Raw genomic sequence first — 15,944 nt, 5'->3', positions numbered from 1 at the left:
AGCCCCGAGGGCCCCTCAAGTGACCGCTGGCCACGCCCCCTCCCCGTGGCCACGCCCCCCCTCGCCCTCTGCACGCAATGATAATTACTGCCCTCGTAGCCCCGCCCCGGTGTAGTCCCGCCCCTAGCCGTGACCCCTCCCCCTTGTTTACCGCGCCGCGGGCCCCGGGCGCTGCCCGCTCCCCGCCTCCATGTTGGAGCGTCCCGCGGCGCGGGGGCGGGGTGGGGCGGGGCGCGGGCCGCGCCGGGCGGGCTGACAGGCTCCGAGCGCGGCGGCGGCGAGGACGGCGGCGGCGGGTTGTGGCGCAGCGCGGGGAGCGCGGTCCGGCTCGGCCCCTTTCCCCTCCCTTCCTCCCCTCGTACTGCGCTTCCCTTCTCGCCGGCGCACGGCGGCGGCCCGTGACCCGGGAAAGGGAGGGGGGAGGAGGAAGAGGAGGAGAAGGAGGAGGGGGGGTAGCCCGGCGTCGCTCCGCCGAGTCCGCAGCGCTGCCCGCGGGAAGGGGGTGGGGGGGAGGTGGGAGGGGGGCCGGGGGACGCGGGGATGAGATAAGCGCGGAGGAGGGCGGTGGCGGAGGGGGGTATGTAGGGATCGGGGGCTGTGCCAGGGGACGCGCTCGGGGGAGGCCCCGCGGGGCGACTCAGGTGGATGCGGGGGGCGGCTTGAGGCGGGGGCTCGCCGCGGGGGGAGGTGCGGCGCGGCGGGCCGGGGGCACTTCCCCGCCTCGGGAGGCGGCAGCGGGGGCTTGGAGGCAGCGCTGCCCGGAAGGGAGAATTGGATTAATTGCTGTTTCCTTCTTAAGGGGGGGTTGATTTGCCGCCCCCCTGCTCCGTGAAGAATTGGCGCCTGGAGGAGCGGCGGGGGCTGCGCTACCGGAGGGGCCCCTGTGCGCGGTGCTCCCCCCCTTCAACCCTCCTCCTTCCCGCTTGGCTTCGCTCCTGGAGGAGTTGGGTTTTTTGTTTCTCGTTTTTAAATACAAATCTGCGTATTGATTTTTAAACAAACAAACAATCCCCCCTACACACACGAGCCTGCCTCTGGGAGGGAAATAGCCAGGTGGAATCTCACTCTGTTTCCATGGACAACCCGTCCATTATCACCCAGGTGACTAACCCCAAAGAGGAGGAGATCCTGTCCTGCACTCAGGATAAAGGTGAGCCGCTTTCTCTCTTTCTCCATGTTTGCTGGTTTCTGGTTTACTTGTGCTCTTTTTTTTTTTTTTTTTTTAATTTCCTTTTTTTTTTTTATTTTTTTTATTTTTTTATTTTTCTGGAAATCACGGCTTAAAAATCCTCGTAGTAACAACTTGCATTTTTCAGTGACCATATAATCCTCTCTAGGCTGCTGGGAATAGAGGAGGGCTTGTTAGGTTTGGTTTGGTTTTGTTTGGTTTTTTTTTTTCTTGTGGGATGAAGGTATTTGCATGAAGGTCTCTGAAGCTGTTTGCGTGGATACAGCTGGGAACTTGTTACAGTGTTTAAATATGGAGTTTAATCAGCAGTTGTTATTTAAATGAAATACTGCTCCTTGAGGGTCAGCAAGGTAACTTTGTAAGGTGGTTGCTTTGCAGCTAGTGTTCTGCTTCAGGGAAAGGATACTTGTGCTGGATGTGTTGGAAGGTCTTGAAATCTCAGCTGTGGAGATTTTAATTCCCTCCTTCCTTCCCATTCTCTCCCTGCCTCCTCCTCCTCCTCCCTCCCCCCCCTCCCCCCCCGAATTTCTTGGAAAAAGGGTGTTTCCTGATTTCTGTCTCTGCTTCCCTGTATTTCTCCCTGCTTCACATTGAAGAATCTGTGTAGCTTTCAGGTTTGTTGTTGGAGGATACTTGTGAAAGGATCTCTGAAAGTAACATAGGCTACTTCTAAAACCTGGCTGTATTTACTCTGTAGATAAGTAGTCGTTGCTTGCGTAAGGCATCACACTTGGGTGGTGTTTTACTCCAAAATAAGACGAATCCAGTCTGGCCAAAGGAGCTGCTTCTCCTCAGAGTCTAGAACTTGGTTGCACTTAACCTTGTTTCCTCTTGGAAGCTTGGAGGGGTGCTTGGGCTGTGAGTGGTTGTGTCCTTGCAGAGGGCCATGAGGAAGGTACAGGTAAGCAGCAGGGTTCGAGTTGTGGGAGAGATTTTGGAAGTTATTTGGATGTGAGATTTATGCTTTGTTACAGGCACTGCTGGTGAAGCAGGGAGAAAGGATGGAAATGAGAAGTAGTGTGGTGATGTAGGTCCTTAGTAGGTGCGGTACTAGACCTCCCAGTGGTCTTCTGAAAATGGTAGATTGATACATCTCCCCACAAAACTGATACTTTTAGAATCCAGAAAGCTTCTGGTTTTGTATGGCTTATTTTATAAATAGTGAGGGGGCCTCTGACATTAGAGACGTTTCTCCCTGTGACTTTCAAATGAAAGGCTGTACGGGACGTATCCATCCTGTCATCTCACCAGTGTTGACTGCAGAAGTAGTATGGAGGTAGATTTAAAAAACATCAAAAAAAACCCTCAGTGTTTTTGTTTTTTTTTTCCCCAGTATCGGAGTGCTCTCATAACTCTTGAATTCATATCACTTGTGAAGTGATAGTTCCATGACGAAGCCTTGTTTGCCTCAAGATTTCTGATGTTTTCCTCCTTTTTAGCAGTATGGAGCATGGGGCATCTACAGTAAATAAGGTGCTGTTGCTTTGCCTGCGATGTCTCCTAAGACCCAGTTTGGAGTAGACGTAGGTGACACTGTTCTCTGATGTTGTTGTGATCTTAATGGGCTATGTGGAATGGAAGAGCTTCATTAATATTGTTAGCAGCTGGTTGAAATTTTAGTGTAAAAAGGCCAGTTAAGACAAATAGAGGAAAATCTCACAGTTCAAAATAAGAGTAAGCATCCACATCAAACAAGTGTCTTCAGAGTCCTCAGCGTGGTGAGCTACGCTGCATAGCAAAAATATGCATATAACTTGCATAACTATGCAGTAACTTGCATAATATGCATTGTATTCTTGCTGTTGGTTTGTCTTTGGCAGAGAATCATGATGGTCTTAATTGTGCAGCAGGGGCTGCGTGTTTCCAAGGGTGGGCTGAGTCGAAGGAGGGTAACTGGAGTTTGAGATGAGAAAACTTCAGGACAATTGTAGTACAGGAGATGGATTAATGTTTTTTTTTTCTGGGTTTTTTTTGCTGTGTTTTTAAATGTGGTTAAAGCACATGCTTTGGATTGACTATGTGCTCTGTGGTGAGACTTGGATCACGCCAGAGCAACTTTTGCAGAGAGAGAACTGCAGGTCTGTCTGTTCTGGGTGCTGGAAGGAGAGTACGGCTTGCTCCTGCCTCTTCCACTACAGGTTTTCCCACTGCTCGAGGTACGGAGCTTGTGAAAACCCGTTGCGCTACCTGCCTTCCTTGCGTGGTTGCGTATCGTGTCACCCAATTTTCTGCTAGATTTCTTAACAGTTTCAGCAAAGCCTTGAGGTCTCATGAGCTCCGAGAGAGCCCAAAGCTGAGATGAGGAATACAGATAGGTTCCTAGTGGGAGAGTGGCGTTTCAAGTGGGTCTTCACTGCTCATTCAGGTTGAACTGAATGTGTTGGTACAAATGGCTAACCAATATGTTAAGGTGTAATGAACTAACTCTTTATTTAACGAGTACAAGGATCGCTTGAGCCTATCTTCAGAAATTTTGTAATACAGTGAATTGCAACAGCACTTTACTGTGTGAGCAGACTGTCTAGTTTAATGAAAACCTCCCTTTTCCTCCGAGTTTAACATTTGGCTGCCAAAATGTGTACGAGGGCACTAAGTGGCGTGTTGTAGCTTCAGGAGTCAGGGTTTTCTTGGGGGTTTTAGGACCTTCTTCTGTTGATGTTTCTCATGCAAAAAAGTATTTTTTTCTTCTTAACATGGAGAGAAGTAGTTTTTACAGTAGCTGAACAGCTGCTAAATAATACACGTGTATACCTTCAAGTGTTTGATTCTTTTCTTTTCCCCCAGGATTTTTTGAAGCTTTTAATCAGCTGTGAGTTCAGCATTTAGCTTATTTTTTTTATTTTCCAAAATGTATTTATTTTTAAAAGGAGCTCAATGTGCAGTATATGCTTATGCCCAATTTCTCTTCTGCAAGGGAGGACTAATGGCAAAAAGCAGAGCAGCTCTCTGGTCGTGGAGTGGTTGTAGGTTTGGGTTTGGTTTTTTTTGTAAAGCAAATAAAAATGCCATAATATTTTCTTGCTAATCCAAATGTATTTAAATTAGCTTTGAGATAACTGTAGCTGTGATAGCTTGTTGAAGATGAGCTTGTTAATGCTAGGATGGAATTGTTAACTTTTTTTTAAACAAATGCTAAAAAATTTCAAAGGTGGAAAAAACCGGACTTGGTACATGAGCCATTCCCTAATAAGTTGCCACATGGTGGTGCACTGTATTTAGTTGTCTGTCAAAATGAAAGCTGAACATGGAAAGTTGCCTCAATCGTATTTTATTATTATTTTAACGTTTGTTCAGTAACATTTGTTCTGAAATGCCTGTGGTGTTCATGCTCCTGGAGGATTTGGTCCCTGTCTGTGTCATTAAATTAGTTCTGGCAAATAGAAACTGACATTCTCCCAATTGGAAGGGATACATAGGTGATTTCAGATATTTTGAGCACTGAATGGAGGATTTAAGTCCATGTTATTTTTATAAGTAAGAAAAATAGTAATGCTTTGCATAAATATTCTATGTTGTGGTCATTCGGCACTTCTGGAAGTTGGAAGCATTAATGAGACTTGTAACTTGAAATTAAAATGGAGACTTAAGTATATCAAAAGGGGTTTGTTACATCTGCAGTAAACATGAGCAACTAAGAAGAAACAAAACCTACAAATTAAAACTGAATATCTGAAACTCTGTATAATAAATTCTACAGATAAAATCAACTGTTTATAAGGAACATATTACTAATTGAACAGTGACCTCTAATGTAAAATTCATGCAGTTAAACCTATAGAAAACTCTGCAATGCTGGCAAGTCCTTGCACTGAGTGTAATGCAGAGGGTGTGACTGTGGATGGGCAATAGACATTCAGTCCAAAAAAGTGAGTTTCCCTTTTTCACCTACGTGATTTAATTTGATCCTAATCAAATAATGCAAATTCCTGTCTGTTTCCGTGTGCCAAGTCAAGTAGTAGCGTAATAATAGTCCAGCCCTTCTTCACGTACTACCTTCAGGCTGTGGTGTTGTGTTTTTTATCTTCAGATACATCTCTTCTGACTTCCATAACATTTGTCTGTCAGCTGAGCATCAATTTTCAATTATTTAGAGTAACTGAATGCTTTACTGTCCCTACAGAAGTGTATTTTCTTCTGCAATAAATTATTTGAAAAAGGCTCGCAGTGAAACATAAACCATCATAATTTTTTTTATGAGCAGTGTAATTCCCTGAGGATGCTTGCACAAACAAGCAAACCTTTTTGCCCTCCTTTCTTTCAAATAACTTTGGGGAAACAACAGCATAGAGACCACTCTTCATTATAATTTAAAATAACAAGATCTTAAGTTCTCAAGTTAAAAGCCCAAATAAGTGTCTTTAATTGTGTCATAAATAAAAGGCATTTTGAAAATATATGGAAAAGTTTTTAATATTCTTTTTTGCCATTGCATCAGCAGGATTCAGAGTATTCAAACACTGTAACATATTTAAATGTTCCTGAGATGTTGTTTCAACAAATTTTTATAATATTTATGTCAGAATTTCAACTTTAAAGTAGCATTTAAACCAAAAGATGTGGAAACCACTCCAGCACTAGCTTGGAATGAGGATTGCTTGCAGAGGGTAAAATTTTAAATCATTAACTAATGACATAGTTGTTATATGAAACCAGAGTAACCATACAGTAGGTTTTATGTTCCAGGGAGACTGTAGTAACCTGTAGTAACCCAAGATTTGATTTAGGGTAGCAGTTAACAAGCTGAAGTATACTGTCAGTAATGTAAATCATAATTTATATGAATATCTAATATTCAGTCCCTGTCTGTAAGCTGCAGCGTTATCATTTCTTCATAGCACTCATCTTAAATTCATTCTTGTTTCAGTGCAATGGTCTAACTAAAGTGTTCAGAAGTTTTAACATGCCTTTAAGAAACTAAAGTTGACCTGTGTTTTGTCAATTCAGTGTTCAGAAATGCGAATAGCATTTTTGACATAATCGGTAAAACACAGTGTGATCGATGCTACACTTCAGCTTTCAGAAATTTAATCTGAACATTCCAAATAAGCCCCCGGATAATGGCTCCATATTTGTTTCTTTTAAGTGATATGAAGTGAAATGCTGAGCAAGTGACAGCTAGGAGAAATGAAACTCACTAATTTGGTCACTGTTGGTGGAAGATGCTGTTTTCCGTTTGCCTGGTAGATTGGTATAACTGTGGGAAGCTTCATCATTTGAACATGAAAATAGTTGCAAATTAGTTATAGCCCAAAATTTTTGTATATGTTGAATCTTAAATGGAAGCAAGAGTGCCTTTGTTTTTTGTTAAATTTTGAGCTGGAAGAGTTGTTTGCCATGACCACTGTGGGTGGTACTCAATATTAAATTTTCCATTAAAAATCCTGTTTCAGGCACTCCTGGACATAGAAATGTTAACTTGAGGAGTGACTTTGTCCATTACTCAACCCTACCTAATGGAGAATTTCAGATGGATTACTTGGTATTAGATTTGAAGTGTTTCTGTCTGCAAGCTCTAACATTCACCTTTTTTAAAAAACAGGAAAAGCAAAGATAGGTCCAACTCCCTGCGTTCTTCCATTATCTACATTTTTACATTTCTTCCCTGTGACGCCCTGGCACAGGTTACCTGAAGAAGCTGTGGCTGCCCCATCCCTGGCAGTGTTCAAGGCCAGGCCGGACAGGGCTTGGAGCAACCTGGTCTTGTGGAAGGTGTCCCTGCCTGTGACAGGGGGCTTCGAACTAGGTGATCTTTAAGGTCCCTTCCAACCCAAACCATTCTATGGTTCCTTAGGTTTTACCCAGTGTATAGATCGGTTGGGTAAGATGTGAATAGTTCCTCCTTCTCCTCCCTGCCAGGGAGATTTGTGTTGGTGGGAGAGAAGCAAGGCATATAGATGTGTGTAGGACCAGGAAGAAGAAGAGAGCTGCCAAAGTGCTCCAGCCTATTTCCAGAACAGAGTTGGGAATATGAAGTCCTGGCTTTTGGGGGCTGCTGAGCTCATTTGGGGGCTGATAGTGGGACAGGGAATAGCTTCAGTGTTTACTATGGGCTCCCGACTCTCTGACCCCATCTGTCCTCATACCGCTTCTGGGCACTGGGTTCTCTCACAGTGAAGTCCATGTGTCTCTGCCCACCCACTTGGGTGGTTATGTGTATTCCCTTATCCCAGTTCATAAGTATATCCAGAAAGGGGAGGAATATCCCAAGCTGAAATTGAAGAATGACTGATAGAGCTTATGAGCAAGCCTGTTCAGATGTTTAAAGACCACATCTGGATTGTGCCCAAGGGTTATATACCCTTTTGACTCCGTTTGACAGTGGAGACCAGCTGGAAAATCTCACAGAAACACTCAGCAGCATCTCCTAATTTTTCATGTGTCTGTTCTATTGAAGGATATTGATACAAGCTGTATTGTTAGTGCTCATCTTCTTAGACAGGAGGCTCAAATAGGATCATATGGTATCGGTGGGTTTAAATGCTGTACTGAACTTCCAGAGCTTCTTGTAGGGGCTGTGGGCAGGCAGAGGGGAATGATGTCTTTTGTGTTCTAATGTAGCTAGAGCCTTTAAGAGCTTCATATTTGAAATATTCATCTTCTATAAATTCTACTTTTGCTGGAGTTTGACAGGAGCTCGCTTAATGTTTACTTGGAGAGGTTAAGGCATAAAATGGACATAGATGCGACAAATGTGGGAGGCATAAGTAGCATCTAAACAGATCAGAGTAAAAATATATTCCATGTGGTCTACTGTGGTATAGTTTTGGCCTTTTTTGTATTTCTAAAATGTTTTCTTTAAGACAAAAAAATTGAAGTGAGTCCTATACAGACCAGTCTTTTCCATACCAGTTACTACTGTATAACATAGATATTAGCTGCAAAATTCCAGCTTTAGACAAATGAGCGGGGAAAGTTCAGTGTGTGGTGTTGGGCTTACATAAAGTTTGTAGGCTTTATTCCGTATGTTATCAAAATCACTTGCATAATGGTGCCACATCTTGTTTTCTTTGTGCAAGATAATGAAGTATGAGTTGTAAGAAAAGAAAATCCCATTATTGGAAGTGTTTTGCTGTACTAGATACTAGACTTCTGTTATCTAGAAAATTTATTGTGAGTTAAATCTGAAGAAATATTTAGTAGACTTGGATTCTAAGGATGTCAGGGGTTTTTAAATGAGATTTTTTTTCCTCATTTCTTTTTGCAAGTTAAGAGCCATTACTCTCTTCTGAATACTTATTAGTACCTTTAAAGCATGACAGACAGGAGCAAATAGGGTACTGGAGAATGTATTTTGTACTGAAGAGCAGCCTCAAATGAAGGATACCTGATCTGCCAAAATTTACGTGTATGTAACTTTTAAGACTATTTATGAAAATTCAGAACAGTTTTGTAAGAAATATTTCATGAATGTCAGGCTGAAGTTAGAGTTTGTATACTGATGGTTTTCTTTAAAGTCAATTCATCTCTGGTGAGTAACTGGGAAGCCAGTTCTGTCAGTTGTTTTCTGCCACTGTTGCAGGACCTCCTGATTTGGTTGGTAGAAAGTGATGTATTGATTTTTATTCAGTGCTGTACCCCCCCCCCCCCATCTCTTACTTCCTGAGTTGTCGTCCAGGATTCCCATCAGAATTAGCAGTGAAACTAATCTTGGCTGTTTTCCTGCCTGCCGTAATCAACAGTAAAAGTTTAAACTTTCTGGTTTATTTGATGATTTGCAAAGCTTGGCCATCTCGTTGGTGTATAGCACTCCTGTCCTCACCTCTGTGAGTCAGAGAGATGTGTCTTGAGCACCTGGGGATGAACACACCTAGCCTTGGAAAACATTTTGGGGTAGATGGATCAGTTTCCGTCTTCATAGCTGTCAGAAAGAAATTCTGCCACAATGACGCTATTACAGTGGACACGTGTAGAAGAATTCAGACATGTTTCTTTGAAGTAATATTTTTAGGATAATATGTTAAAGGGTGTGATTTTGCGCAAAGCTGTTCTGAGCATACATTTAACAGTTTGCATGCTGTGCTGCTTTGTTTTTGTCCTCCAAAGCTGTTTTGTGTATACATGGCTGAATATTTACATACTTGGATTGGTTACCTCTGAAAGTGCATACATGTTACTGGGGATCTAATGATCCGAAAGCTTTGGTGAAGTTCCAAATGGTAGGCATAGGTTCTGAAGTTGTTCTGCAGTCTAAGGTTTGCTTGAACTGTAGAGCTGGAAATTTTTCCTACTGATATTTCATATCAATACTGAAATTTTTCCTACTGATGATTTGGGAAAGACAATGTAAGCGTGTATTTTACTGGAAGTTTTGGACTAAAGCCTGAACTTTTTTATTCTCTCACTTGCTGCATTTTTCCTTTTTTCTCCCCATTATAAGTTTCTGGATTGCAACAGTTCCTTCTTTGTGCTGTGATGATGCTGAAGTTAAAGGGACTCAGAGGTGTTTGCCACCGGTAGCTGTGTCCAGGGACAATTCTGGTATGCAAAGCTATAGTAGATGTTTGGAGAGTGAGATGGTGCAGTGGTGAGGAGCCCTGGACCACACTGCATGGACAGATCAGCCCCTGACACATTGGCTAAAATGGTGTAGGAGCTATCCTATAAGGAGAGACGTTCTCTGTTTCTTAACTCCTTGTTAAAATCTAGGAAGAGTAAAGGTCTTAATCTTGTGTTTGGTGTAGGATCACTGCTGCTGTGTAGCAGCTTTGAGTCTTAAAGCCAAGACATGTATTTCTTCTTCATAGCAATTGGTTAAAAGCCTTGAATGTAGTATTTAAAGGGAGGAGGTGCATGAAATATAACCAATAAAATAGTTAAGGTATGCCAAGGCTCTTTCCACAGTACAGCATGGGTTCGTAATTAAAAGCAGAAACGTACAATCATAGAATGGTTTGAGTTGGAAGGACCTTAAAGCTCATCTAGTCCCAACTCACTGCCATGGGCAGGGACGTCTTCCAATAGACCAGGTTTCTCCAAGCCCCATCCAACCTGGCCTTGAACACTGCCAGGGGTGGGGCAGCCACAACTTCTCTGGGCAATATCCCATTTGTGAGTATCCCATTTGAGTAAAAGGCATTTGCTCATGCATCGTATAGGTGCCCTGTGTAATCCTTGAAGGTATGGTTGCTAAAATAGGTTATCTGGGGATTCCTAAAAAAGATTAACTGACAGCAGTTTGTGTTTATTATATTAAAAGTAATTTTTTGACAGTACTGAAAAATAATGTTATAAAGGTACTAACTGTATTTCAGCATGTGAACCGTGTCATTAGTCAGTAGAGGAAGAAAGAGGAAAATGCCTTTAATGACCAACTGAACATGGCAAGTATCTGTATTTATATTGATTCTGAACTCTCACCAGCAGTTCTGCTGTGATGGGTTACATGTACTGGAAGATGATTCCTGCCACCAAGTCATGTATTGGCCAGCTGCCAATTCTCATGACTTTCTGTGATACTAAGCTGATCTTGTTGACAATCAGTAAACTGAAAATGGTTTGAGAGTTTTGGAATGGAGGGTTGGGTGGGGGAGAATGTTAGCTGAAGAATTAAAGAAAGAAAAGGAACAGAGTACTGGATGCAATCTGCAGTGCAATTCATTTGCTAATTACACATTGACATAAATTGAAAAGTCCCAGAAGGAGGGGGTTTACAACATAACTGTAAAACAATTTGCATCTGTGTAGAGGTCTCTGCTTATCCACAAAGGAATGAGATTTTAAGTGGATTTGTTTAATCAGATTTGTTGGGAGTACATAGTTCTGGGACTCCTTCTTCCTCAGATTTCAAAATCTCATGTCTTTCTAGAAGATTCCCTCTTTTGTTAATACTGATGATGTCAAGGAAGCAAGTAGGGTGAAGTTTAATGGAGAATGAAAGTGAAACCTAAAAAAAGTCCAGGAAATGTCCTCCTTCATTTTAGAGTGTATTGAATACTTGAATGTTTCTGGCTTCAGATTCTTATGGACAGTTTAATGCACAGTTTGGAATTCTAAACACTAGCAAATTCTTTCTGGCTGTGGTGGAAAGGCTGCTGATAACTTAGGCACACTAATTAGTATCACTACAAAGAGCATTCATTGTTAGTATTATGATAGTTTGGGTTTTTTTTCCCCTCTGAGTCTTTCAGACTTGTTGGTACCCACGCTACCCTACAGTTGCCACTACATTTTCTTTTCTAAACGTGTCATGATGACAAAAGGAATAAAAATTTGAACAAAACTGCAAATCAAACTTGGCAGTTTGAAACAGCCATCTGTTCGCGTCTCATTCCAGGATTTACTTGTACTATTACGCTGCACTTTATTATAAATCACCTGTTCAACATCGTTCTGGCAGGCAAATGAGCTCTGAGAGCCGAGTGTTTTTAAAAATGTCACTACCTCAGTTGTTTTGGCAGTGATGGTTTCTTAATACCTTTAAATCAAACAGTTGTTCGCCTTAGTAACAGTATGTAGTTGTTATTATTATCTGATGTATAAACCTGTAATATTATTAGAAGGAGAAGAATAAGCTTTCAGACAAAATCTGCCTCAGCTGCTAGAAGCAAGTTTGACAGATCACTAAGGACCAGGTGCCCCTAGAGCCATGAGTGTGTGCATGAGATGCAGAGCAGCACTCAGGAACTGTAATACCCCATCTCAAAAAAAAGATGAGATCAGCAGGAGGTTTTGCTTCATCATTTCTGTTCAAAGTGTCCTTTCAGGAAATGTCCTAAATAGAAACAATGAAGCTCTGCCATTTCATTTTGCACAGTGTAATATGCTAGATTAAGCCCTGAAGTGCAAAACTTCATGTTGACCCTGTGCTGTTGTAGTTCTGTTCAGACAGAATTTCCACAGTGGTGAATTCCTGTTGCACCAGGCGGTTCTGATTCTTCCTTCCACAACCCAGAAGTATTTCTTTCACCAAACTGTTCAAGTAACACTTGCAATCTTCATAAACTGTGTATCTAAAAATACTTATTGGGGCTTTCCAACATAAAAACTAACTCTCCTGTGCTCCTAAATTCAAGGAAACCAAAAACCAACACACACAGAGAAACAAAAATGAACCCAAACAATAAATTTCCAGTAATATTAGCAGGGATTTAAGCTGTGAAAAGAAAACTAATAATGAAAGTGTCAGAAAGCAGCTGTTTGATGATGACCAGAAGGGCACAGCAGTACAGTTCTTAGCAAGGTAGCCTGGCACTGTACAAAAAACTCCAACACCTTGAGAAAGTGTGGATGTTAGTGTGCAAGCATATTCATTTGTCAGAGTGGTGTTTGTACTAAAACATAGAAACTACATTGGTTTTGTTTTGGAAACGTCTTCGGTGGGTGCTAGGGAAAGATAAGAGTGTAATATGGCTGAGCTGACTCATTTCAGAGTATGCTGAGATAGTCCTAAATCCAACATGTGGAGATTAATATCTGTTTAGTTTAGGCTTTGTTTATCCTTAGTGATGTGCATAGGGGGATGTTAGAATTCACTTCAAATAATTTTAGAAGTCCATAGGTAAAAATAAACCCTTTTTTTCAGCAGATGGTAATGCACCTGCTTATGAGAATGCTTGATGGTTTTCTTTTGTTAATGGTGGTCCAGGATTGAAGGAAAATGTTTATGTTGGCCGCTTTAGATTACCAGTTGGAATCAAGGTTTTTTTTAAATTATTTTCAAGTAATTGTCAGCCTCATACATGCTGCTCTTTTTTTTAAAAAAAAAAAAAAAATAAATAAAAAAACCCTGAAATCATACTGCTTCACTCCACAGAGGCAAACCTGATCTCAGCATTAGCAGGGGTTAAAAAAAAAAAACCAAAACAAAACGAAAAAAACCAGAAAAAACCTCTGCAAGTATTTTATTGTGAAGATAATTTCTAAAGTCCCACTGCAGGTGGACTTTGTATGATAGCCTTCAGGTAATAAATGGCTTTGTCTTATCTTCTGCTAATAAAGTCAAGGATGATTTCTGTTTTGGATAGCAATTATATAGTTTTGAATTCCTCGTAATTCTGACTGGAAAACAGGTTCACAGCTTTCAACTTCTTAATACCTGATTAGGTATAGTCAGCTAGCTGGCTGTTACAAGTAGTTACAGAAGTAAACAAGCTTTCGTGCTTTAATTAACAGTGTATGTGCACAGCAGCTGTGATTGTCTGAGACTCCGTATCCTGTATTTTCGGTTAAATAGCTGATAAAATGTTGCAGTTGTGGAAATGACTACCAAGTTCAGCAGGCAGATGTCTTTGAAAGCAGTTTTGGTTTTGTTTTCTATTTCATCATACAAAACAACCAAACATTTCTTACGGTTTGATGGTGTTATGTTTGAACAAAATAAACATTGAATATTTTCCTAATAAGGTTGCTGTTCGTACCCACTATTCAGAAACACTTTTTCTCAAGTTCACTAAGTGGCAAACCACCTGTAAATTCTTGTTTTTTCTTTGCAAAGTCTGCATGGGTTAACTTCTCTGTAAACAGTTGTCTTGCTTGTTAAATAATAGTGAAAATGTATTGGGCAAGAGAGTTGAATATGAGTGTGTTAAATTCTTCAGTTGTGTTCTAAGGAAAGGGAGCATCAAGTATTTACTAGGGAAGTTGCTTTTTAATTCTTCTAGTTAAAAAATAAAAACATCAGCAGAACGGAGGACTTGGATGCTTAACCTGAAGACACTTTTTTGGCCATGTTTGGGTAAAACTGACCACTAACACCCTTCCCTCTGGAAAACATCACATCTATTCATATCACTTCCCAGAGGTTAAATGCAGCCCTTGAAACAGTCGCAGGAAATAATGCCTATGTGCGTCTAAACTATGACCTGCCTGTTGGTCAAAGTTGCCAAATACACCACTTTTCTTGATTACTGGGAGGACCATATGTAATTATTCTTGTCCTGTGTGGAGCTGGGAGGTGCCCACAGCCCCGACACTCATTGCCTATCGTGTACTCCCTTCCTTGCTGGCTGTTTTTCTTGCTGTGTTTATTCACAGATACTACTGTGTGTGAATTTCAGCTCTTCGGTCTTTTCTGAGGCAAAGCTGAGCCAGATGTTCGGTTGCCCCTCAGCTGCGGATGCTTGACTGAAAGAGATGGTGTGCTTGCCCATCTTTGCTTTTAGTTTGGTAATATTTTCTTAGAAACAACACTTTCTGCTATCACTAGTATATTAAGTACAGTCATTTGCCTTGCTTGGAGGAATTCTAAGTAACGCAGTACTTAGATATCTAGTAGAAGTTTTTGGTCAAGTACTCAAGCTGTTGCTAGCAATGCTGGAAATGTTTTCATGTCTGAAAAATGGAAATGCTGCTGTGCCATACTGAGTGGTCAGGAGCTTCAGCTGATAAAGTTAGAGGTCAGGGCATCTTCCATTTTGTTCAGTGTGTTTGGATATTTTTTGATTTTTGGGGAGGGGGGGCTTGATTAGAAAAAAAATCTTTGCTCAATAAAAATTAATGTAGCTTTGTAATGTGTGCATGTAAATAATGTGGTTTTGCTTTTATAATTGATGGAGGAAGCACAGACACTTGTAGAATGCAGTTGATTGTACTTCTGTAGTTACCTGCTTTAGGATGATGTGAATGCTGTTCTGGGGACTTGGTTAACAGTGAAGGAAGTGTGCACAGTTTTCCCCTGACCTCCATGCTTGGCTCGCAGCAAAGATAGGTGGAATGGAGTTCAAAATCCTGATTTGACAATTTTGTCATCTGCTCTGCATTCTGTATGTGCTGCACTGAAATGTAACCAGGGATACGGACTTGCAGAGTGCCACCATTTATCTGTAGCTTCTCTTCAGAGGAGGAGGAGAAGAAGAGGGAAAACTTGGCAAAAAAAATCTCAGTGGTTGTTGGTGGTGTTCTGCTTCTCTAAGTTTAGCAGCTTTGGGGGTGGTTGTTAAAATGGGCTCTCCAATTTTGAAACCCACTGCTCTGAGCAGCATTAGGTAATGTGATTCTTCAGCCTGCTAGAAGTGCATCCTATGCTGCAGTTTCCAAACAAAAGACCTGGCTGAATTTAATCAGTAACTTAGTAAAAACTGAAAAGATTCTAAAAGTTTCCCTGTTGCAGCCAAGAATTGCATAGTTTGCTCATTGATAAGCTCCAGGCAGCTTATTTGTGATTTTTGGAAGTTTACGCCATACTGAAATCATACTGCTTCACTCCACAGAGGCAAACCTGATCTCAGCATTAGCAGGGGTTTGTTGTTTTGCAACTGTAGAGAAACTTCTCCTTGTCTGTTACGCAGCTAGGAGAACAATATAGAGGGTTATGGAAAGGCTGCATTATTCCAGGGGCCTTTCTGGTGGGTTTCACATTTTCTATAGGATGTTAACAAATCTCCCACTGCAAAAAGCTGCAACTGAATCTGATAAAATATCACCTCATCTAATTCCTTCCCTGATGGATTTTGTCAGCTGGCTTCCTGAGTGAGTACCACCTGCATTTTTATATGCTTACCATTTGGCAGTTCCACAAAATCCATTTGAATTTTCTGTTTCTGAATTAAATAAGTATACTTGTGATATTGTGATCCTTTGCTTAATTATTTATGAAAACTCTTTGTAAGAAACTTTTTGCTCCCTGATGTTCTGAAGTGAACAGCATCAAAAGGAAATCAGTACTCAGTTATGGAAGGGGAAGGGGATTCATTCATCTGGAATGATAGCTAATGTTGGCTTATAGAAGGATGAGATGCTGTGGTGGAAAAAAGGGGAAAGATCACATGTACATGAGTATTTTGAGTGGATCTATCACCTATACTTGTTAATAGTCCAG

The 15,944-nt window shown here is 41.3% G+C and overlaps 1 protein-coding gene across 3 annotated transcripts in view; it reads left to right on the top strand.

The window, feature by feature from the left end:
- Positions 1–590: 590 nt before the first annotated feature.
- The window catches only part of CTDSPL (CTD small phosphatase like), an 83,855-nt gene continuing 68,501 nt past the window's right edge, over positions 591–15,944 (top strand). For 2 of the 3 annotated variants that reach the window (XM_080639451.1, XM_080639447.1), the window contains exon 1: positions 591–1,150. In XM_080639451.1, coding sequence (XP_080495577.1) covers positions 1,075–1,150 — 76 coding nt within the window. In that variant the 5' untranslated portion in view covers positions 591–1,074. The remainder of the gene's footprint in view (positions 1,151–15,944) is intronic. The other variant, XM_080639449.1, reaches the window with a different exon arrangement.

The sequence above is a fragment of the Psittacula echo genome (assembly GCF_963264785.1).
Source record: "Psittacula echo genome assembly, chromosome: 2".
NCBI lineage: Eukaryota > Metazoa > Chordata > Aves > Psittaciformes > Psittacidae > Psittacula > Psittacula echo.
This window is presented reverse-complemented; position numbering and strand designations above follow the sequence as displayed.